The sequence below is a fragment of the Molossus molossus genome, unplaced genomic scaffold, assembly GCF_014108415.1.
Source record: "Molossus molossus isolate mMolMol1 unplaced genomic scaffold, mMolMol1.p scaffold_m16_p_1, whole genome shotgun sequence".
NCBI lineage: Eukaryota > Metazoa > Chordata > Mammalia > Chiroptera > Molossidae > Molossus > Molossus molossus.
The window spans coordinates 951,084-975,378 of record NW_023425344.1 but is presented as its reverse complement, the minus strand read 5'-3'; the positions used below and the strand labels follow the sequence as shown (position 1 = coordinate 975,378).

Sequence of the window (24,295 nt, the reverse complement as noted above, 5' to 3'; positions counted from 1 at the left end):
AGATGAACTCGCATTTGATGTCTATGGGGCGCACGGCACAAGGCCAACATAGGCACGTCACGTCAAAGTGCCCTGTTCTAACCGGCACCACCTTCTCCCAACTGGGACCGGGACGCCAGGCCAAGCCCGGTCAGGCACCTGGCAGCTGTGGTGCAGGAAAACCACCGCAGGCGACTTCTTCTTCCACATGGTGACCGTGGGAGCAGGGGGAAGCCTCCAGGTCAACCAGCTTTCGGAGACTGGGGAGCCCCTGGGATCAGGAGTCCCACCCTCGTGCACCCCGGGCAACAGACGGGCACAAGATGGACAGGCGGACCGCGGGGAGGGCGGGAAAGCCTTTCCAGGCACCGGCCTGCGAGGAGCAAAGGCTGGGAGGTGGGAAGCAGTGTGGCGAGTCCCGGGAAGGGGCTGGTGCAGTCGGGGCGCAGGCCGACGGAGAGGGTGCTGGGAAAGCCCGGGTGCACGCTCCCCAGCCTGCTCCCCCGGCGTGATCCGGTCCATCCCCCAGGGATCGCTGCGAGTGTGACCTCGGCACAGCGGAGGGCGGCGCCCGAAGGTCACGCCGCCGGGTCTGGCTCGGAAGCAGGCGCAGGAGATCCGCGGGAGGCCCGCGGGTGGGGCCGGCCCTGGCGGGCACCCTGAGCGGGGCCCCGGGCTGGGCGGCGGCCCGGCGTGCGGGGTGTGCGCGGGCCCGCGAAGGGGCCGAGGCCGACCCCCGGCGCCCCCAGCGCCCGGCGGGCCGTCTGCGCGCGTCGCTGCGGCGCTCGGGCCCCGCCACGCCCTCGCGGCTCGCCGCCGTCGGACGCGGAAGAGCCCGCCACGCATGCGCCACAGCGCCCTCCGCGTGGGCTCGGCGGCGCCGCCAGGACCAGAATGCAGCGCGCGGGGCCGGGCCGCGGGGCACGCCGGGACCGCCCTCACCTGGCCGGCGGCGGGCGCCCGAGGGGCCCAATGGGAGCGGCGCCCGGTCGCCCCGCCCCGCGCCGCCGGACGTCTGTGCCGGGACATGGCCGCCGCCGGTGCCGGGTCCTTGAGCTGAGCGCCCGCCGCCGGGAGCCAACCGCCGCCCCCAACCGTCCGCGCGGGCGGGCCGAGCAGCAGGAGGAGGCGCAGGCGACCGCGCGAGGCCGCAGCGGCCGGGCGCATGGCGTCCATCTTACTGCGGAGCTGCCGCAGCCGGCGGCCCGCCCGCCTCCCGGCGCCCCGTGCCGCCGCCCCGGGGGGTAAGCGCTGGGCGGGCGGGGGCCGGGGCGCTCGGCGCGGGCCGGGGGCGCTCGGGCGGGCGCGGGGGCGGGCGGGGGGCGCGGGCGGGGTGCCGGGCGCCGGGCGGCGGCCCGTGACTCACCCGCGCTGTGACCTTAGGCGCCCCGGCCGCCGGCCTCGGCGCTCCTCTCGGGGTTCGGCTCCCTGGCACGTGGCGCCGACACGAGAACGGTCGTGATCGTGGGCTCCTTCCCGGACTCCGAGACGAGTGGCCGGGGCGGCAGACACTGGCCACCAGGACCCGCGGGGCGGTGGGGTGTTAACTGGGCACCTGCCGAGGGTCGGCAGGCTGTGTCCCCAGAACCCCCGGGACCTTCCCTGTGACGTGGGCTCCCAGGGGTCCACGTGGAGGGCTCCGGACTGTCACCCTCTCCTACAGGGACCTTTCTGAGTTTGTTCCTTTATTTGTAAGGTCGGGTGAAGATAAAACTTGTCCTGCAAGCCTGAGACCCAAAACGGCATGTTTGGAGGTTCTTTCCGGTTTACCAAGGTGCTCCCTGAAATGTGATTCCTGTAATTGTTAACGGGAGCGGCCGGCCGGCCGCTGGACCTTTGAGCGGTGGGCAGGGCGTTGGCAGCGAGAACCGGCCAGTGCCTGGCGGCCCTCTGCTGTCCCGGGCCTCTCCGCTAAGGATGCGGATCCAGATCCTTTGGCCTCTCCGCCCTTGCACTGGCCCTTGCACTGCGTGCGTACGGTTGAAGTTAGCTGAGTTTGCGTTGTGGCTGGATCGTTTCGGGAACACGTTTGCTGTGGTTCTGTTCTCCGCGACACAGACACAAGGGGTTAGGTTGGGTCACACCACCAGTCCCCTGTCGGACCAACAAGGACTCCAGAGCCTTCAGGACCCAGGGCTGGACTCTGGGAAAGGACACTCCCAGCTGGGTGCTGTGGCTTTTTTCTGGAGTACATTTATCCCATTATTAAAAATTTTTTTTCCTTTACTGATTTTAGAGAGAGAGGAAAGGAGAGGGAGGGAGAGACAGAAACATAGATGAGAGAGAACATCGATTGGCTGCCTCCTGCGTGCCCCCACTGGGGATCGGGCCCACAACCTGGGCATGCGCCCTGATCAGGAATGGAACTGGTGACCTCCTGGGTCCACACTCAACCAGTGAGCCACACCCTCCAGGCCATTCCCCCTATTATTAACATCTGACATCAGTGTGATTCTTTGTTACACTCATTAAGCTGACATTGATAGTGTTACTAGCTGAGGTCCACAGTGCATTCGGATTTCCTTTATCCTGATACCGTTTTCTGTTACATACTTTCCTCTTATACCACACACACTTTTTTCAGATACATTCTTTTCATCCCAGGACCCCATCCAGAAGACCATATTACATTTAGTCACATTTCTCTTTGGTGTCCTCATGGCTGTGACAGTTTCTGACTTCCCTTGACAGTTTTCAGGAGGATTGGTGAGATATATTGTAGAATGCCACTCTATGGGGATGTAGCTGATGCTCTCACATGGTTAGACTGGGGTTGTGGGCTTGGGGGAGGCGACTACAGAGGTGAAGTGTCCTCATGACATCCTGTCAAGGATACCTGCTATCAGTGTGATTTATAGCAGTCATGTGACCTTGATTGAGGGGCTGAGGTGGTGCCTGTCAGATTCCTCCACTCCGCACCCCCCTCCCCCATTTGCAGTTTGCACACCATGCTCTTTGAAAGGAAGTGTTGTGTGCAGTACATACTTGGGAGTGGGCCCAAGGCTGCCTAGAGGTGGGCTGACCAGATTCACCAGGGACTGGGTATGAGAGCAAGAGAGCAGCAGCCCATCAAAGGAGACTCCCAGCCTCTGGCCATTATTGAAATAGGAGGCCGGGGAAGTCTGGAGGTCTTGGAGCTGTTGAATGTGAGGTGCCTATGGACCTGTGGATTGAGTGTACCCACAGGTACTCAATATGGAGTGCCCGAGGAGAAGTTGGAGGTGGGGTGGAGAGGGTGCTGCCTGGAGCAGTTGGGGGGGGGGGATTTGGAGCAGAGAGTGGTCTGGAAGCCAGGTGAAGAAAGGTGTGAGATGTGAAGAAATATGCTTGGTCTCTGCCCCTCTCCCCAGTTCTTGCTGGAGCTCCAAAAACCTTTGGAATTTCTTGAGTGATCAGGGTGTCTCATGGGATATACAATGAGCCCCTTTTTCTCTAACCTGAGTTTATGCTAATGAAGACCTGTGATTAGCAGTCTTGACTTTCCTACCCCACCCCCAACATCCAGGGAGAAGTGGGGGCCTGGAGATTGAGTTCATTCTTCAATGTTGCCAAACATGTAACCAATCATGCCCAGGTAATGAAGATAAAAAGTCTTGAACAGGGAGGCTTGGGGGCTCTGGTTGGTGGCACTTGCCGACCCCACAGGGACAGAAGCTTCTGCGCTCAGGATTCTTTTGGACCTTGAACTTTGTCCCTCTTCATTCGGTTGTTCATTTGTGTTCTTTATAATAAACTGTAATAAAAAGTAGAGCACTTCTCTGAGTTCAATGTCACTCTAGCAAATTATTAAAACTGGGGGCTTCGTGGGAACCCCTGAATTTGTAGTTGGCAGAGTGTGGGCAGCCTGGGGACCCTACTTGCAACTGACATGTGAACTGTGGGCAGTCTTGTGGGCCTGAGCCTTAGCCTGTGGGTCTGACTGACTCCAGGCAGTATCAGAGTTGAGCTGTAGGCCACACAGCTGGTATGGGACAGCTGGTTGTCGGGAAAACACAAAACTAAAGGGCCTCCAGAAGGAGGGAGTGGCCCATGGACCACATCCCTGCTGCAGGGGGGAGGGGGGACAGAACCCTGGTGTCCTCAGGCTGGGACGGAAGCCTTCAGAGCGCCCCCAGTGTGCATCAGGCCTGGGAAGGGGACAGGGAGGAGGGGTGCGAGTGCACGCCGCTCCAGATGGGGAGCAGGCCAGGACCTGGGCCGGCTTGTCTGCTCACTGGGGGTGTGCAGGGCGGGAGCCACTTCTGAGTCAACCTGAGGTGGGGGCTGGGCCAGGCAGGGGTGGAGGGGACAGGCTACAGGTGAGGGGGGGCTTCTGTTTGGGAAACAAGGCAGGGGGGTTCCTCAGCTGGAGTGGTGTGTGCTTTGCCATGTGCTTTTTTTTTTAATCCTTGCCTGAGGACATTTTTGCATTTATCTTCAGATAGAGCAGGAGGGAGAGAGGGAGGGAGAGAGAGAAACATCCGTGTGAGAGAGACACATAGAATGGTTGCCACCCACAGGACCCCAGCCAGGGCTGGGGACAAACCACAACTAAGGTACATGCCCTTAGCGATACCTGAACCCGGGACTCTCTGGTCCATGGGCTGACGCGTTAACCGCTGAGCCAAACCAGCCAGGGCTGTCATGTGCTTTTTAACTTTAACTGAAAAGATAACTTTTGAAATATAAAAAATTAGTTTAGCCCTGGCCGGTTTGGCTCAGCGGTTAGAGCGTTGACCTGTGGTCCGGAGAGACCCGGGTTCGGTTCCCGCTAAGGGCACGTACTTCGGTTGCAGTTTGTCCCCGGCCCTGGTTGGTCGTGCGGGTGGCAGCCACTCGATGTGTCCCTTCACATCGATGTTTCTCTCTCTCTCTCCCTTCCTCTCTCTCCCTCCCACTCTATCTGTACAAAAAAATGGAAAAATATCCTCAGGTGAGGACAAAAAAAAACAAACACACACACACACACAAAAAAAAATTAGTTTATGAATCATGATGACTGAGCTTGTGTGCCCAACTCCCAACTTAAACCTAGGCTGACATCTATATACAAGGTTCTAAATTTTTTTAATATGTTTTAATTGGTTTGTTTATTTATTTATTTATTTTCCTCACCCAAGGACATTTTTTCTATTTTTTGTTCAGATACAGTGGGAGGGAGAGAGAGAGAAAGAGAAACATCGACGTGAAAGGGACACATCGAGTGGTTGCCACCCGCCGGGGACAAACTGCAATTAAGGTACGTGCCCTTAGCGGGAACCAAGCCTGGGTCTCTCCAGACCACAGGCCAACACTCTAACTGCTAAGCCAAACTGGCCAGGGCATTGGTTTTTATTTTTAGAGAGAGAGGAAGGGAGAGAGAGATGGAAAGATGGATGTGAGAGAGAAGCATCATTGGCTGCCTCCTGCACGCCACCTGCTGGGGGATCAAGCCTGCAACCCAGGCATGTGCCCTGACCAGGAATTGAACCAGGACTTCTTAGTCCATGGGATGACGCTCAATCCACTGAGCCACACCAGCTGGGCACAAGGCTCTAAATTTAATGTTTGATATGAATAGCCTCTGAAAAAGAGAGTAAGATGTAGTGGTGTTGACACTAGCCTGCTACTGAATTACATAAGTGACAACTGGGAGTCTGTGTCCCCACAGGATCCACTGGGAGCAGTGTGGGTCCACCTTGCCTGGACTGCTCTGGGGGTGCCCAGGAGTGGTGCCTGTCCTCTGCCCTGTCCATCTTCTCCCCCCCTTATCCTGCCGGTTCCCAGAGTTGGCTCTGAGCATCCCGAACCTGTTTCAGACACTCCTGCTGGCTGAAAGGCCTCATGGTGCCAGCCTGCCGTCCAGGCTCTGCCGGGCACTCCGTCAGGATAGGTACCAGTCTTGTCCCCTCACAGGCTGTTTCTCCAGCACAGGTCTGATCACAGGTAGGCCCGAGTGTTGGTCATGTGGATGAACCCTGAATTTACACTTATGGGAACCTAGTAAGTTAAAGGGTCAAAAATATATAAAAATCATAAAATTGTGCTATATGCTCATCAATATGGTTTAACCAAGAAATGGCTCTGGCCGGTGGGTTCAGTGGTTAGAGCATTGGCCCATGGACTAAAGGGTCACAGGTACAATTTCTGGTCAAGGGCACGTACCTGGGTTGTAGGTTTGATCCCTGGCCTCAGTTGGGATAAATGCAGGAGACGATAAATTGATGTGTCTTTTTCACATAGAAGCTTTTCTCTTAAAACAAACAAAAAAACAATGGAAAAAATATCCTCGGGTGAGGATTTTAAAAAAAAGGGGCTTACTCTTGGCATTTGTTTTTCTGGTAATTCTCAATTCTTGCTTCCCCCCACTTCCCCTGTGTGGCAAGGAAGGCTTTGATGCCTTGGATGTGTTGCACTGTGGTCGCCTGTGCGCTGGGGGCAGTGGGCATTTTGGTCTCTGCCCACCAGGGCCAAGCGGGAGCAAGTAGGGCATTGTCCTTCCTGGGGGACCTGCAAGCTGGATTCCCTGGGTGCTTCGCTGGTGGAGCCTGGTGTCCTCGGGCTGACTCAGGCTCCCCTTCTTCCCTAGGGCCACCCCGAGATACTGTGTTCCTCACTGGGGCAGACCCTTCGCCTGGCAGCATTCTGAAACATTTCAGCACGCCAACAGGCTTCCAGCAACTTACCTTACAAAAGAGAGGTGTGCTCTCAGACTCTGCAAGACAGTATCAGCGTACGGCCCTGGTGTGAAACTGACTCTCTTGTGCTTTCTTTGTTTTTGTCCTAGGTAGTCTGGGGGATCACGCCTGTCTCAGCTGTGCCAACGCTGTGGGGTTGATAAGCCGTGGGTAAGTGGATGGGCATAGCGTCTGCCTTGGGCACTGCTCGAGCGCTCTGCGTGCCTGCTGCTTCCCGCTGCTGGTTTGCCTCTTTGATGCCTTTGTCGTCTCATTTTGAAATGTGTAGCATGTTCCTCGGTGAGTCTGGAAAATAAGTGAACACTCAGAATCCCAGTGCCTGCTACAGGTGTTGTCAGCATTTTGGTGTATTTTATTCTGATCTTTTTTCTATGTGTCTGTTTTTATGACATTCAGTGGTGCCCACAGTCTGAACACAGTGTCATATGCTAACAGGGCAGATCTTTCCACACTCACACGGCTCCATTCTCAGTGGCCTTCGTGTGTTCGCAGAGACCGTGGATGTGGCGGGCAGCGTTGTCTGTGTTGGCTGTCAGCGAGCACCAGACAGGCCTGCCTTGCACGCTCGGCCCTTCCTGGAGCCTCGCACACGTGCTGTCTGTGGGGCTTGCCCCCGCCGAGTTCTGGGGACACATCTGGCATGTGGTGGACTTAGCCCTTCCCTTCGTTGAGAGAGGTCCGTGATACTCCTGCCAGGCTGGGGGCCTTCCTGAGGGGGAAGCATGACCCTTCCCTGCCACCGTCCCACACAGACGAGGTTTCCTCGGGACTGCTGTGTTCTCCCACCTGCCATCCCTCTGCCCAGCGCCCTGAGCACAATCTCCTGACCCCTCACCTGCCTGTGTGGTGGGACACTCAGATCTCTATCCTGCCACCAGGTCCTTGTCTTCCTGCCTGAATGTTGCTGCTGGCCTCTTGCAGCCCCTTGCCATGGGGCTGTGGGGTCTTTGGGGTTTTCTTGTTGCTTCCTGGGACAGATATAATTCCCTAAAATAAGTGCACAGGTCATACATGAAAATTGGGTTGTTGTGAAAGCAAAATTGTGCTCAAGTATATTTCCCGTTCTCAGGCTTTATAAAGTACTCACATGGGCAGCCAGCCCACGGGGCCTTTCTGCACATGGGGTATCTCTGTGGCAGAGTCGACACAGGACAGCTTTCGTGGGGACACAACAAAGTCTGTTTGTTTAGAAGCCCTTCCCAGCAGCAGCCCTTATGGCCCCTCCCTGCTGCCAGAGTGCTTCTGGCTCCTGACTTTGATTTTAATTAGGTTTCTGTAGTCACAGGACTTGTGAAATCTTTCTGTTTCTGACGTGGAGTCTCTGGGGTATGAGCACAGGACATCTTTACTTTTGGCCTTTCTTGGATTCATTCTGAAGTGAGCTAGGTGGCATTTCAGGGGCTTGGGGCTGTCTACAACCACACCACCCTGAACGCGCCCGATCTCGTCAAGGGCTTGGGGCCTGGAAACAGGTATCCCAGTGACCTGGGAGTATGGTCATGGTGCCATGAAGGATGTGGCCCACAGGGCAAGACAAGCTGGGAATCAGTGTTTGGCATGAAATCCCTGGTTTTTAGAGTCCTGGTGTCTAAGACAGGTTGGGGGCTGCCATGTGTGGCTTCAGTTGCAATGCACAGCCCCAGGAGTGGGGGGGCGGCCCTGCTGGTCAGGCCCCAAATGTGGGGGGTGGCACTGCTGATCAGGGCCCAGATGTGGGGGGTGGCACTGCTGATCAGGCCCAGATGTGGGGGAGCGGCACTGCTGATCAGGGCCCAGGAGTGGGGGGGCGGCCCTGCTGGTCAGGCCCCAGATGTGGGGGAGCGGCACTGCTGATCAGGGCCCAGGAGTGGGGGGGTGGCCCTGCTGGTCAGGCCCCAGATGTGGGGGGTGGCACTGCTGATCAGGGCCCAGGTGTGGGGGAGTGGCACTGCTGATCAGGGCCCAGGTGTGGGGGAGCGGCACTGCTGATCAGGGCCCAGGAGTGGGGGGGCGGCCCTGCTGGTCAGGCCCCAGATGTGGGGGGTGGCACTGCTGATCAGGGCCCAGGTGTGGGGGGTGGCACTGCTGATCAGGGCCCAGGTGTGGGGGGTGGCACTGCTGATCAGGGCCCAGGTGTGGGGGGTGGCACTGCTGATCAGGCCCCAGGTGTGGGGGGTGGCACTGCTGATCAGGGCCCAGATGTGGGGGGTGGCACTGCTGATCAGGGCCCAGATGTGGGGGAGCGGCACTGCTGATCAGGGCCCAGGTGTGGGGGAGCGGCACTGCTGATCAGGGCCCAGGTGTGGGGGGGCGGCCCTGCTGGTCAGGCCCCAGATGTGGGGGAGCGGCCCTGCTGGTCAGGGCCCAGATGTGGGGGGTGGCACTGCTGATCAGGCCCCAGATGTGGGGGAGCGGCACTGCTGATCAGGGCCCAGATGTGGGGGGTGGCACTGCTGATCAGGGCCCAGATGTGGGGGAGCGGCACTGCTGATCAGGGCCCAGGTGTGGGGGAGCGGCACTGCTGATCAGGGCCCAGGTGTGGGGGGGTGGCCCTGCTGGTCAGGCCCCAGATGTGGGGGAGCGGCCCTGCTGGTCAGGCCCCAGGTGTGGGGGGTGGCACTGCTGATCAGGGCCCAGGTGTGGGGGAGCGGCCCTGCTGGTCAGGCCCCAGATGTGGGGGGTGGCACTGCTGATCAGGGCCCAGGTGTGGGGGGTAGCACTGCTGATCAGGGCCCAGATGTGGGGGAGCGGCACTGCTGATCAGCCCAGAGCTTGCGGGGCCAGCGTGCCTGTCTCCCTGTGTGGGCGTCGTTCTTGGTGGTCTGTGCTTGTCATCTGCCTTGGTGGGCTCTCTAGCCTGCCCTTGCACGCCTTCTCTCTGGACTGTCCCGTTAACTTACTATTTCAGTTCTAAATGATCTTTTCAGGACTGTAACTGGAATGTCATTAAACCCATAAAATCATTGGGGAATGTTAACTTTGTTTTAAATTCTCCCATGAGGATATTTTTTTCAATTGATTTTTTTTTTTTTTTTAAAGAGAGAGTGGAAGGGTGGGAGGGAGGAGGAGAAACATAAATGTGAGAGAGACCCATCGATTGGTTGCCTCCTGCACATGTCCTGACCAGGGCCAGAGATCGAACGTACAACCAGGTATGTGCCCTTGACTGGGAATTGAACCTAAGACCCTTCGGTGCTTGGGGCAAGGCTCTAACCACTGAGCAACACCAGCCAGGGCCCAAGGATATGTTTTTATTGAGTTTTAGAGACAGAGAGGAAGGGAGAGAGAGAGAAACATCAATCAATTGCCTCCTATATGCGCCCTGACCAGGGATTGAACCTGAAACCTTTTTGGTGCATGGGACAATGCTCCAACCAACTGAGTCACCTGGCTGGGGCCGGAGACCGGGAATATTAACTACCAGAGTCACATGTCGTGTTCCTAGGAGTGAGGTTTTATTAAGACCTTTCTCTCTCAGAGGAAAGTGGATACTTCTCTTTACATAGAGCACGTGTGCTGCCTTCAAGACACTTCCCACGTGTGATCTGTTTGGTGGCAGTGATGGACCGCTCTTCTCATGGTCTTTTCTCGGGGTCGTTACTCAGTCACATCTGTTTTCCTGCGCCGGCCACTTCACACAGCTCCACTGAGCATCTTTAGGTTCTGTTGCAGCACCTTTGCATTAAGTGCTGGGGGGTCATCCTCCACACAGTCGTTTTGCCTCTTTCTTCCCAGTGCATTGACTTCTGTGGCTCAGTTCGGATCAGTAGCCAGGCCTGTTGTCAGGACACTGTAGCCACTCGTGCATTCTCACAGTAGCAGAGCCCAGAGTGCCCATGTGTGCTCTTAGGTGTAATGGTAGCCTCTGTCTTTCTTATTTTAAAGTGTTTTATTAGGAGTAGGTGTTGAATTTGTCAAGTACTGTACCTTTTTGAGATTCACGAGCACCTGCATTTAAGGTTCATGTTAAAACATAAAAGCTGCCCTGGCTGGTTTGGCTCAGCGGTTAGAGCGTCTGCCTGCGGTTCAGAGAGACCTGGGTTCGGTTCCTGCTAAGGGCACGTACCTCGGTTGCGGTTTGTCCCTGGCCCTGGTGGGTCGTGCGGGTGGCAGCCACTCGATGTGTCCCTTTCACGTCGATGTTTCTCTCTCTCTCTCTTCCTCTCTCTCCCTCCCACTCTATCTGAACAAAGAATGGAAAGATGTCTTCGGGTGAGGATAAAAAAAATAAAACATTAAAGCTGTGCTTTATTAATGTAACTTTCCTTATAAGTTCACAATTTTTAGAAAGTTAAACAATGAGAACTATAAGGATGTTTTGCTGAACTCAAACAGTTCAGATGAGAAATTAGAGTCACAGTCTTACCAGTCTCAGCATCCAGAATTTTTATTTTCTTTTTCTTTTTTATTATTTTTTTTATTGTTATTTATTTTTGTTACAGATGTTTCTCCTTTTACCCCACTGATTCCCCCTTCCCCGCCCTCCCCACCCTGTCCCCAGCTTTGTTGTCCATGTCCATGTTCATGCACACATGCATATAAGTTCTGTGGTTTATCTCCCCCCCCACACCCCCTCTTCAGGGGATTGTCAGTCTGTACTTCCAGGTCTCTGGGTCTACCCCATTCCTCAGACTGTTATGTTCATTATATTTCACAAATAAGTGAGACCATATGATACTTGTCTTTCTCTGTTTGGCTTGTTTCGCTTAGGATAATACTTTCCAGGTCCCTCCATGTCGTCTCAAAGGATAAGAGATCTTTCTTTCTTACAGCTGCATAGTATTCCATTGTGTACATGTACCACAGCTTTTTTATCCATTCATCTACTGATGGACATTTGGGCTGTTTCCAGATCTTAGCTATTGTAAATAGTGCTGCTACAAACATGGGGGTACATATATTCTTTCTGATTGGTGTTTCAGGCTTCTTAGTCAGAATTTTTATTTTGATCACACTATATAAGAAATCTTGAGTCACACAGATAAGTAATTGCAAGTGGTAACCATTTATAATAGTTGTTTTGTAATCTCCCTCTTCAGTTGAAATGGTCCAGACCCCCGAAGGGTGAGTAGGTGGAGAGTTTCTGGTTCCAGACAATCTCGTGGGCACTACCTAGCTACTCTTAACCTCCTTTATCCCAGAAATAAAGGCAGAGGAGAAGCACCCCAAACTCTGAGTAAGCAGACTGTGAAGCAGTGGTTTTGAAACCTCGTTCAGTGGAAAGAACTGAGTGATGGGAGCTGTTTGTAGCCTCATGTCTCACTTAGTGGGACTGCTCACAACATTGGCTGCAGAAATCTTTACATGTTGGTGGTGGTCGTGGGGCCTTGTGGCCTCCAGTAGGTGTTGGGGTGCTGTGGGTAGTAGCCTCCAGTTCCCCAGCTGAGGCAAGTTGTTTCACTCGTCTCTGGGCAGAGGGGTGTCCTGCACCTCTGGAATCACCCCTCTTAGTCATAGTGTTGCTGGCATCACATTGCTTTTTGGGGGTCATGTCCCTGAAAAATGTAGCATGAGCCCTGGCCAGTTTGGCTCAGCGGTTAGAGCGTTGGCCCGCGGACCAGAGAGACCCGGGTTCGGTTCCCGCTAAGGGCATGTGCCTCGGTTGCAGTTTGTCCTCGGCCCTGGTTGGGTCGTGCTGGTGGCAGCCAGTTGATGTGTCCCTTTCACGTCAATGTTTCTGTCTCTCTCCTTCCCACTCTATCTGAACAAAAAATGGAAAAATGTCCTCGGGTGAGGATTGAAAAAAAACACGCGGCATGGTAAGGGTTGGCATCCTCTCTGACCATTGTCTTGGTGTGCTGTCCCCTTCAAGGGGACGTGTTGCCAGGAGCTTGGCACGCAGGCGTCATGCCTGTGGCAGTTCCACAGCTGTTCACAGTCGGGAGGTGCTGCTGTGGAGAGCAGGGCCAGGGCCCACTGTTTGTGCCTGCTGCCCAGTGGCTGTGCTGCAGCACCGTGCACGCTGCCCCTCTGCCGGGTGCAGCTCGGTCTTGCTCTTCTCGGAGGGGCAGCAGGGTGCCAGGGTGGAGGTGGACGCAGAGTCAGCACCCTGCAATGAAACAAGTGGCCATGGAAGTCCCCCAGCTTCGGGATGTGACAAAGGGCCTTCCTTTAGTGACCGTGTGTTTCTTGTTGACATGTTGCTTTCAGTCAGGTTTTTCCTCCCTAATTGGAAGGTGACCTATTTTTAAAAAGGGGAGGGGATAAAGCTCAGGAGCAGGTATGGTGACTGGTTGGTAGGAGGCCGAGCTCCCGGCCCATGCAGGCAAGGGAGGGTGCTTCTCAGGATGCTGGGCACTCCGGCAGGTTTGGGCAGAGCAGGTTCGGCCTTCTCAATGATGCCATCTGTCCCAGCTGTCCCCGGAAAGGTGGCAGTGCCCAACTTAGTTTAGTTCAGTTGGGAATTTTTCAAATAATAAATTACATAGTTTTATGCTTTTGAAAATAGCTTAACCTCCCCCCCCCGGCCGATTTGGCTCAGCAGTTAGAGCATCACCCGCAGACCAAAGGGTCGTGAGTTTAATTCTGGTCAGGGGCATGTCCCGGGTTGCAGGTTTGAGCCCCAGTCGGGGTCGTGTGGTAGGCAACCAATCAATGTGTCTCTCGCATTGATGTTTCTCTTCCACTCTAAAAAGTCAATGGAAAAATATCCTAAGGTGAGAATTAACAAAGAAAGAAAATAGCTAACCCTTTCTGGCTAGAGTTGGTAGTAATCTCTTTAATTTGCTTACAGGCAGCAGACCTGGGGCCTCACAGGCCCTGCCTGGCACACTGTGTGCCCCTCAGCCCAGTCCGACTTCACGTCTGTCTGTGCCTGCCGGCTGCCCCTTGAAACTGCTGATGTCACACCTTCTCCTGAAGGCCACTTGCTTCCTAATGGAGGGTTGGATATTGGATACTTAAGCTTGATGAGGCTAGGCTTAAGTTTGATCTGTGTGTGGACACTGTCCTCGCTGCACCAAGAGGTGAGGCTAGGGCACAGGCACAGGCTGTGGCCAGAGTCTCCCATCTGCAGGTGGTCAAGGGGCAACCTGAGCCCAAGGAGCACAGCTCGGGGCCTGTGACTGTCAGGACAGGGAAGGTTTGAGGGACCCTCCATGGGGGACAAGACTGGCCTTGCGCTTTGAATGCAGGAGCAGGGGCTCAGGACAGAAGAGAGGCAGCAGAGGTTGGTCTGGCGGGGTGGGGGGCAGCAGTGACTATGCAGCTGCACCGCCCACTACAGGCTGCAGGTCTGTCCTTCGTGTCCATCTGTAAGAGGAGCAGCTGCAGCGCCCCCTACAGGCTGCAGGTCTGTCCTTCCGTGTCCATCTGTGAGAGCAGCTGCAGCGCCCCCTACAGGCTGCAGGTCTGTCCTTCGGTGTCCATCTGTGAGAGGAGCGGCTGCACCGCCCACTACAGGCTGCAGGTCTGTCCTCCGGTGTCCATCTGTGAGAGGAGCAGCTGCACCGCCCCCTACAGGCTGCAGGTCTGTCCTTCGTGTCCATCTGTGAGAGGAGCGGCTGCAGCGCCCACTACAGGCTGCAGGTCTGTCCTTCGTGTCCATCTGTGAGAGGAGCAGCTGCACCGCCCACTACAGGCTGCAGGTCTGTCCTTCGTGTCCATCTGTGAGAGGAGCGGCTGCACTAGACACTTCCCAGCTTTCCTCCACCTGATCAGCGACTTTTCGACCACTTTGATGGGCAGTGATGATAGCTGCTGCCCTGGCTGGTTTGGCTCAGCAGTTGGAGCGTTGGACTGCAGACCAAAGAGTCGTGGGTTCATTTCTGGTCAAGGGCACGTACCTCAGTTGCGTTTCGGACCCCAGCCCTGTTTGGGTAGTGTGGGAGGCAACCAGTTGATGTGCCTCTCTCACGTTGATATTTTTCTCTCTCTCCTTCCCCCTCCCACTCTATCTGAAGATAAATGGTAAAATGTCCTCAAGTGAGGATTAAAAAGAAAAAAAATAGCTACCACTTCTGTGCTGGGTGTTGCTATGCGCCAGACACTGTTACGAAGTGTATTAGCACACACATTTACAAAGTATGCTCTCAAAACACAGACAGGTTAAGTTACTTGCTCAAGGTCACACAGCAATAAGTAGTGGAGCTAGAATTTGAACTAGGACAGTCTGCTCCAGAGCTCAGGTCCTCACTGCTGGCAGCAAGCCAGGTGCAGAGAGCTGACAGGTGGGAAGAGTTGGGTGTGCTTCTGACGTAAGTTGGAGCCTGTGGCCACCTAGAGGTACATGACCAGGGAGAGGTCCTAGTGACAGGTGAGGTGAGGAGAAGACTGAAACTAGAGAGGACTGTGTGGGTTAGTTGTCCCAGTTCGCTATAGACGGTGTCTGTCTCTGCTGCAGTCAGAAGACAGTCTCGCCCTGGCCGGTTTGGCTCAGCAGTTAGAGCGTCGGCCTGCGGTCCAGAGAGATCCGGGTTCGGTTCCCGCTAAGGGCGTGTACCTTGGTTGCAGTTTGTCCCCGGCCCTGGTTGGGTCGTGCGGGAGGCAACCACTCGATGTGTCCCTTTCACATCGATGTTTCTCTCTCTCTTCTGTCTCTCCCTCCCACTCTATCTGAACAAAGAATGGAAAAATGTCCTTGGGTGAGGATAATAAAAAAAGAAGATGGTCTCTTCATTGAGTACAAGCTCTGGCTGGGCACCAAGAGCCGGGTGGCACAGTCCCTGCTCCAGACACTCAGGCTGCAGTGGGCCTCCTTGAGGCCGTTTTGCGGGTGGACACTGAGGATGCAGCTGCGTGGGGCCCAGAAGAGCAGGCCGGCCTGTGGGTCTCAGTGCAGACCTAGAGGGCGCTGGGCCTCAGCCCAGTGGGGATGAAGTGTGCATGATGGACTGGAGTGCCACGGGCTAGAAGGGCAGACTGGGTCAGGGGTCTGAGTGTGCATGGTGTCTGCCCATGCCGACAAGGAGGCCCTTGCAGAGTGGAGTGAGCAGTGCAGGGCAGAGCAGGGGGAAGTGGGCTTTGGGCTTCGGGCTTCACTCGGTTGTCACCATTTTGCACAAACGCCTTTGGGCAGCTGATTCATCGGTCTGGGTCACCACCGTCGATTCGAGCATCCTCACTGATTTTTAGGACTTGCTAGGAATTGCAGGTCCTTGTAGAAAGTCACCTGTTAGGGGATAGGACCTCCTTCCTCCACATCCCACCCCCAAATTATCAATGTCTGGGAACCAGCCTTGGAGACCCAGCCAGAGTGGTGTCTGTCTGTTTTGGAGTCAAATTTTTGTGTTTGTGTCTAACCTGCCCCTTTGAGGTCCCCGCTCTGGAGGGGAAGGGCTCCTGGGCAGGTGTCCGGCATCGGGGAGTGGGGGGAAGTTGTTCCTGAGCTGGGAAGCCGGGGTGTGTGGCTGACATGCGGTGGGAGGTCAGAGGTGCAGCTGTCTCTCCTCTTCTTTCCCAGGTATTTTCCGTTGAGCAGCTGCTCTCCCGCGCACCCCCTGCACCTTCCCTTCGGAGGCGATCGCCTGGGCTGCTGGACTCTGAGGCCCCACGCCGCGTGCGCGGCGGCCCCGGTGCCGCGGGCCCCGGCCGGCCTGCTGGGCGCCGGGCCGCGGGGCCTGCTGGCGCGCTGCTGGCACTCATCGCCGCCGCTGCGCGACGACTCCCTGGTGGAGAAGTCCCTCAAGTCCCTGAAGGACAAGAACAAGAAGCTGGAGGAGGGGGGGCCGGTGTACAGCCCCCCGGCGGAGGTGGCGGTGAAGAAGTCCCTGGGGCAGCGCGTGGCGGACGAGCTGAAGCACTACTACCACGGCTTCCGCCTGCTCTGGATCGACACCAAGATCGCGGCGCGCATGCTCTGGCGCATCCTCAACGGCCACACGCTGACCCGCCGCGAGCGCAGGCAGGTAATCAGCCCGCCCGCAGCCGCACCTGCCGGCTGTCCCGCGCCGGCTGTCCCGAGGCCCGCACCTGCCGGCTGTCCCTCGGGGTCTGTGTTCTCGGCCCCCGGGTTCCACGGGCGTGTCCCCAGTGCAGAACTGGGCTCGCTGCTCCGGGCTCTCAGGGGCTTCTGGTCAGGCATTGGGGTCTGTGTTCTCGGCCCCCGGGTTCCACGGGCGTGTCCCCAGTGCAGAACTGGGCTCGCTGCTCCGGGCTCTCAGGGGCTTCTGGTCAGGCATTGGGGTCTGTGTTCTCGGCCCACGGTTCCACTGGCGTGTCCCCAGTGCAGAACTGGGCTCGCTGCTCGCGGCTCTCGGGGCTTCTGGTCAGGCATTGGGGTCTGTGTTCTCGGCCCCCGGGTTCCACGGGCGTGTCCCCAGTGCAGAACTGGGCTCGCTGCTCCGGGCTCTCAGGGGCTTCTGATCAGGCATTGGGGTCTGTGTTCTCGGCCCCCGGGTTCCACGGGCGTGTCCCCAGTGCAGAACTGGGCTCGCTGCTCCGGGCTCTCAGGGCTTCTGGTCAGGCATTGGGGTCTGTGTTCTCGGCCCCCGGGTTCCACGGGCGTGTCCCCAGTGCAGAACTGGGCTCGCTGCTCCGGGCTCTCAGGGCTTCTGGTCAGGCATTGGGGTCTGTGTTCTCGGCCCCCGGTTTCCACGGGCGTGTCCCCAGTGCAGAACTGGGCTCGCTGCTCTGGGCTCTCAGGGGCTTCTGGTCAGGCATTGGGCACAGCTTGTGAAAGGCTTCCTTCTGTTTCCAGGTGCTCAGACCTCGGTCTCTCTCATTTATTTACTTATTTTTAAAACCTCACCCAAGGATACATTTTGCCATTTTTTATCTTCAGACAGAGTGGGAGGAGGGGAGAGAGAGAGAGACAGACACACTAACTGGTCGCCTCCCACACAACCCCTACCTGGGCTGGGGACGCTCTACTGCTGAGCCAAACTGGCCAGGGTTGGTCTTTCTTATTTGGCCCATGAAATAAATTACAGTTGTGCTGTAAGTTTTTCCTTCTTCCATCTTTTCTGTTTTGCTGAGTCCCAGGGGACAAGGCAGGGGTAGCTTCAAGCTCTCAGTGTCCTGAGACCCTCCAAGGATAGGCACAGATGTGTTCCTCCCTCCAAGTTGACCACCAGAGAAGTCCCTCGTGAGAAAATGGGGACTTGAGCACATTCTGGGAATTAGCTGTTACCTGTGAGAGTAACTGGCTTCTGACTTTTTTTTGTTGTTGTTTATTTTATCCTCACTGGAAGATATTTTTTCCGTTGATTTAAAAAAATTGTAATTTTTTTTTTCTATTTATTATTTTATTTAGTTTTTTTTTTTTTTTTTTAATCCTCACCCGAGGACATTTTTCCATCTTTTGTACAGATAGAGTGGGAGGGAGAGAGAGAAACATCGACGTGAAAGGGACACATCGAGTGGCTGCCACCCGCACGACCAACCAGGGCCGAGGACAAACTGCAACCGAAGTATGTGCCCTTAGCGGGAACCGAACCCGGGTCTCTCTAGACCGCAGGCCGATGCTCTAACCGCTGAGCCAAACTGGCCAGGGCTGTCTTTTATTTTTGATAGAGTGGGACAAGAGAGAGGATGAGAGAGAGAAACATCGACATGAAAGGGACATATCAAGTGACTGCCTCCCACACAACCCCAAACAGGGCAGGGCATGAATTGCAACCGAGGTACGTGCCCTTGGCTGGAATTGAACTCGCGACTCATTGGTCTGTGGGCCGACGCTCTACTGCTGAACCAAACCAGCCAGGGCTAAAAAAATTGTAATTTTTTTTTTTATCCTCACCCGAGGACATTTTTCCATTTTTTGTTCAGATAGAGTGGGAGGGAGAGACAGGAAGAGAGAGAGAGAGAGAGAAACATTGACGTGAAAGGAACATATCGAGTGGTTGCCACCCGCACGACCCATCCAGGGCTGGAGACAAACTGCAACTGAGGTACATGCCCTTAGCTGGAACCGAACCCTGGTCTCTCTGGACCGTAGGCCGACGCTCCAACCGCTGAGACAAACCAACCAGGGCAAAAAATTGTTATTTTTAAAAGATTGTTTAAAAGTTTTGTTTTTATTGATTTTTTTTTTTTTTTTTTTTTATCCTCACCTGAGGACATTTTTGCATTTCAGATAGAGCGGGAGAGAGAGAGGGAGGAAGAGAGAGAGAAACATCGATGTCTGACTGGTTGCTACCCTGCTACCCACACGATCCCAACAGAGGCCAGGGACAAACCGCAACTGAGGTACGTGCCCTTAGCAGAACCGAACCCAGGCCTCTCTGGTCCGTGGGCTGACGCTCCAACCGCTGAGCCAAACCAGCCAGGGCTTTATTGATTTCTTTAGAGAGAGAGAGGAAGGGAGAGGGAAATAGAAACATTGATTGGCTGCCTCCTGCATGCCCCCAACTGGGGGTCGAGCCTGCAACCCTGGGTATGTGTCTCGACCAAGAATTGAACCCAAGACTTCTTGATGCATGACATGACACTGAATCACACTGACCAGGCTATTTTTTTTCCCCTTTTTAATCCTCACCTAAAGATATTTTTCCATTGATTTTTAGATAGAGTGGGAGGGGAGGAAGGGAGAGAAAGAGAAACATGGATGTGAGAGAGACATTGTTGTGAGAGAGACACATCGATTGGTTGCCTCCCACACAACCCCAACCAGTTCAGGGGGAGGAGGCAGGGGGATCAAACCTGCAACTGAGGTACATGCCCTTGACTGGGATTTGAACCTGAGACTCTTCAGTCCTTGGCCAGTGGTCTGACCACTGAGCCACACCGGCCAGGGCTGGTCTCTGATTTTATTATACTTGTTCTCAAGAATTTAATTGACAACATAGGTTGTTTTTAATTGGCCGGGATTTTCCAAGCGATGTTGTTTTAGAAGAGTGCAGATTGATGATTTGAAGAATGAAGAACTGAATTAGAATTCCAGAGTCATCTTTTTTTTTTTTTTTTTTTGAATCCTCACCCGAGGACACTTTTTTCGTTTTTTGCTCAGATAGAGTGGGAGGGAGAGAGAGGAGGAGAGAGAGAGAGAGAAACATCGACGTGAAAGAGACACATCGAGTGGCTGCCACCCGCACGACCAACCAGGGCCGGGGACAAACTGCAACCGAGGTACATGCCCTTAGCGGGAACCGAACCCGGGTCTCTCTGGACCACAGGCCGATGCTCCAACCGCTAAGCCAAACCGGCCAGGGCCAGAGTCATCTTATTAGTGCTCACTGGACATTGGTTACAATGCACATTGTCTTTGGGGCAATGACAAGATAGTGCTTTATGACTCCGTTTCCCTCCTGCTCCTCGCTGTCCCGTTCCACTGTGAAAGCTACAGATTGTTTGCTACTTCACTGAAGACGATATGAACTGTTACTAAAAAGAGAGTAAGTCCCTGGTAAGGTCGCACGGATCGAGGCGGTCAGTGGTGATGGGTCCTGTCGTCAGCACCGAGAAGAGGGTTTGTGGAGCTGTGCTGTTTTTCTTGGTTTGGGGCTTCATAGATAATGTGAATTTGAACAAGATGTTAGTGATACTGATAATTACAGAGATGTGACTCTTCAAATTATGCTATTTACAAAGGCAAAGAAGAAAGCACATTATAAATTTAAAGATATAGAAAATTTATGCAAGTATTGCTCAAGTGGAAGGTGCATTTGAAATGTGAATTTAAGTTTATGTAACTTGAATGCTTGCTCGTCATGTTCTAGAGCAGTGGTTCTCAACCTGTGGGTGGTGACCCCTTTGGGGGTCAAACGACCCTTTCACATATTTCCGATGGTCTTAGGAACCAAGACACCGCTCCTCTATCCGTGTCCAGGCAGGTCGGCCCACGTACAATACGAGGAACTGTAGTAAAGGGTGTGGCATTAGGAAGGTTGAGAACCACTGCTCTAGAGAATGACCAAGGTGTCAGGGTTGCTGTGGAGCAGGGTTTGGTGTGGAGCCGGTGTCGGTGTGGAGAAAGGGTTGGTGTGGAACAGGGTTGCTGTGGAGCAAGGGTTGCTGTGGAGCAGGTGTTGCTGTGGAGCAGGTGTTGCTGTGGAGCAGGTGTTGCTGTGGAGTAGGGGGTGGAGCAGGTGTTGCTGTGGAGTAGGGGGTGGAGCAGGTGTTGCTGTGGAGCAGGGGGTGGAGCAGGTTGCTGTGGAGCAGGTGTTGCTGTGGAGCAGGGGGGGTGGAGCAGGTGTTGGTGTGGAGCAGGGGGTGGAGCAGGTGTTGGTGTGGAGCAGGGGGTGGAGCAGGTTGCTGTGGAGCAGGGGGTGGAGCAGGTGTTGCTGTGGAGCAGGGGGGGTGGAGCAGGGAGTGGAGCAGGTGTTGGTGTGGAGCAGGGGATGGAGCAGGTGTTGGTGTGGAGCAGGGGGTGGAGCAGGTGTTGGTGTGGAGCAGGGGGTGGAGCAGGTGTTGGTGTGGAGCAGGGGGTGGAGCAGGTGTTGGTGTGGAGTAGGGGGTGGAGCAGGTGTTGGTGTGGAGCAGGGGGTGGAGCAAGGTTGCTGTGGAGCAGGGGTTGCTGTGGAGCAGGGTTGCTGTGAAGCAGGGGGTGGAGCAAGGTTGGTGTGGAGCAGGGGGTGGAGCAGGGTTGCTGTGGAGCAGGGGGTGGAGCAAGGTTGCTGTGGAGCAAGGGTTGGTGTGGAGCAGGGTTGCTGTGAAGCAGGGGGTGGAGCAAGGTTGGTGTGGAGCAGGGTTGCTGTGAAGCAGGGGGTGGAGCAAGGTTGCTGTGGAGCAGGGGGTGGAGCAGGGGTTGCTGTGGAGCAGGTGTTGGTGTGGAGCAGGGTTGCTGTGGAGCAGGGTTGCTGTGGAGCAGGTGTTGGTGTGGAGCAGGGGGTGGAGCAGGGTTGCTGTGGAGCAGGGTTGCTGTGGAGCAGGGGGTGGAGCAGGGTTGCTGTGGAGTAGGGGTTGGGAAGCAGTTTTGTGTCTTGACTCTGGAACCAGGGACCTATAGCACCCAGTGCAATGAGGGTTTCTGTCCCCCAAATGTTCCGCTGACACCGGAGACCCAGCTTCCCAATCGAGTGCTTTAAATGTCAGGGCAAAGGTGACAGCAGCCAGGAGCACATGCTGATGTCAGGGCAGTCAGAGCGTGTGCCGACCGCGTGGAGAAGTGTGTGGCGTGCTGTGCAGGGAGAGACTGCTGTCATCAGCCTCAGTGCTTGCCCGAGTTGACCGAGTGTTCTTTCAGCGGAGTGCGCTGAGGGCTGACCCACTGTCGAGAAGCTGCAGTTGGAGGGTGGTCGGAGCCCAGGTCTCTGTCTCCACCTGCTCCCACTTCTCCCTCCAGGATGGTCCCTCCAGCACTTGCTAACGGTGCAGCAGTTGAGGGTCGACCCCTCCCGTGCACTGCTTCCCTCAGGTTGCCGAGCCGACTGTTGAAAGTCACGGTGTAGCCTCCTTGAGTCCCAGAATGACCTGTGTTTCTCACTAGTGTGGCTTTAAATGGCTCCCATCTGATCCTGGTCCTTCCTGCTGTTGAGCCTTCTGCCCCCTTTCAGTCTGGTGACCAGGCCTAACCCTGGTGGAACGAACACACCTGACTCCTAGCCCCCGGCTCCTCATCGCCCCACGGAGAGGGGCCAGGGCTCCTTGGAAACACAGCCGACCCAGGGCTGGGAGGGCAGCGCTACGGGATGAACCCGTGCCCGTGCGTGGGCGGCTCCAAACACCCTCGGGCTGCCTGGGAATAAAACAGGACCTTCATTTTTCCCAGCAATGACGTGTGGTTTCACATATTCTGATGCCAGTACAGATGGAATTCTTTTTTACCGTGGTGACACAGCCTGAATTCTGCCATGAGGCACGCAGTCTGTGGCAGGACGCCCATTCCTGCTGTGTGCCAGTCACCACGTCCATCTCCCGAACTCTTCCGTCTTCTCAAACTGACACTCCATCCCCATTAAACAGCAGCTCCCCACGGCCCCTCCCCAGCTCCTGGCCACCTCTATTCTCCATTCTGTCTCTGAATTCGACCACATTGGGGACCTTGTGTAGGTGGAACCATAGGGTGTTTTCCTTTTCGTGACTGGCTTGTTTCACTGAGCACGGATGCTCTCAGGACCCGTCCTGCCGCAGCAGGTGTCAGCCGCCGCCCGCCGTGTGCAAGGGCCGCCCGTTCACCCCGTGGCAGCCTCGGCATGCTTCCGTCCTCTGGCTCTTGTAGGTAAATTGAGTTTTTAAAGTTTCAGTTTTCGATTGTTAGCATATAGAATTAGGACTATTTTTATTTAATTTTTTTTTATTCTCACCTGAGGACATTTTTCCATTTTTTGTTCAGATAGAGCAGGAGGGAGAGAGAGGAAGAGAGAGAGAGAAACATCGATGTGAAAGGGACACATCGAGTGGCCGCCACCCACACGACCCAATCAGGGCCAGGGACAAACTGCACCTGAGGCACGCGTCCTTAGCCCGAACTGAACCCGGGTCTCTCTGGACCGCAGGCCGACGCTCTAACCGCTGAGCCAAACCGGCCAGGGCAATAGAACTATTTTTAGATATTGATCTTGTATCTCACAGACTTATCAAACTCATTTATTAGTTCTAACATCTTGTAAAGGTCTTCAGTTTTTATCAACAGTTGCTTTTGGATTTTATGAAATGTGTTTTCTGCATCTATTTAGATAATTCTGTGGTTTTACTTTCTTTAAGTTTTATTAATTATTAAATGATTCAGGTTGTCAGATCAAAAAGGAAGCCCCAAGCCCTGGCTGGTGTGGCTCAGCAATTAGAGCATTGGCCCAAGGACCAAAGAATCACAGGCCTATTCCTGGTCAAGGGCACGTACCTGGGTTTCACGTTTGATCCCTGGCGGGAGGCAGCCAATTGATGTGTCTTTCTCACATTGTTTCTCTGTCCCCCCTCCCCGCCCCCTCTTTCACTCTCTCTGGAAATCAGTGGAAAAATATCCTCAGGTGAGGATTAACAAAAAAAGGAAGACCCAGCGATATGCATTCTGTAAGAAATGTGCCTTGTCCGGCCGGTGTGGCTCAGTGGTTGAGCGTTCGATTCCTGGTCAGGACACATGGCCAAGCTATGGGCCCGATCCCCAGTAGGGGCCATGCAGGAGACGGCCAGTCTGTTCTCTCTCTCCTTCTCCCTTTCTCTGTCTCTAAAATCAGTAAAGAAAACAATTTTTTTAAAAATGCCTTAAATGCAAAGATGCATGTAGATTAGAAGTAAAAGAATCACCCTGGCCATTATGGCTCAGCGGTTAGAGCATTGGCTTGCGGACCAGAGAGACCCAGGTTCGGTTCCTGCTAAGGGCACGTACCTTGGTTGCAGTTTGTCATCACCCTGGTTGGGGTCATGTGGGTGGCATCCACTCGATGTGTCTCTCTCACATCGATGTTTCTCTCTCTCTCTCCCCCTCTCCCTCCCTCCCGCTCTATCTGAAGATAAATGAAAAAAACAAAAGTGAAAGAATTGCCCTGGCTGGTGTGGCTCAGTGACTAGAGCCTAGGCCCACAGACTGAGGGGTCATGGGTTTAATTCCCAGTCAAGGGCACGTAGCTGGGTTGCAGGTTCAATACTTGGCCCTGGTCAGGGTTGTGGGGAAGGCAACCAATCGATGTGTCTCTCTCACATTGTTATTTCCTTTCTCTTTCTTTGCCACCCCCTTAAAAAATAAGAATGGACAAAGCTAAGTGGTGCTACCACTGATCAAAAGAAAGCTGGTGTGAGTTGGCCTATGGACCAATGTTGGACCAATGAGTTGCAGGTTCGATTCTGGCCAAGGGCACGTACTTCGGTTGCGTTTCATCCCCGGTCCTGGTTGGGGTCGTGTGGGAGGCAACCACTTGATGTGTCTC

At 54.9% G+C, this 24,295-nt stretch overlaps 1 protein-coding gene across 2 annotated transcripts in view; it reads left to right on the top strand.

Annotated features, from left to right (window-relative positions):
* The first annotated feature begins 1,144 nt into the window (after nucleotides 1-1,144).
* LETM1 (leucine zipper and EF-hand containing transmembrane protein 1) overlaps nucleotides 1,145-24,295 on the top strand; it is a 40,476-nt gene continuing 17,325 nt past the window's right edge. For both annotated transcript variants that reach the window (XM_036281405.1, XM_036281414.1), the window contains exons 1-3: nucleotides 1,145-1,223; nucleotides 6,725-6,785; nucleotides 16,015-16,459. In XM_036281405.1, coding sequence (XP_036137298.1) covers nucleotides 1,145-1,223; nucleotides 6,725-6,785; nucleotides 16,015-16,459 — 585 coding nt within the window. The remainder of the gene's footprint in view (nucleotides 1,224-6,724; nucleotides 6,786-16,014; nucleotides 16,460-24,295) is intronic.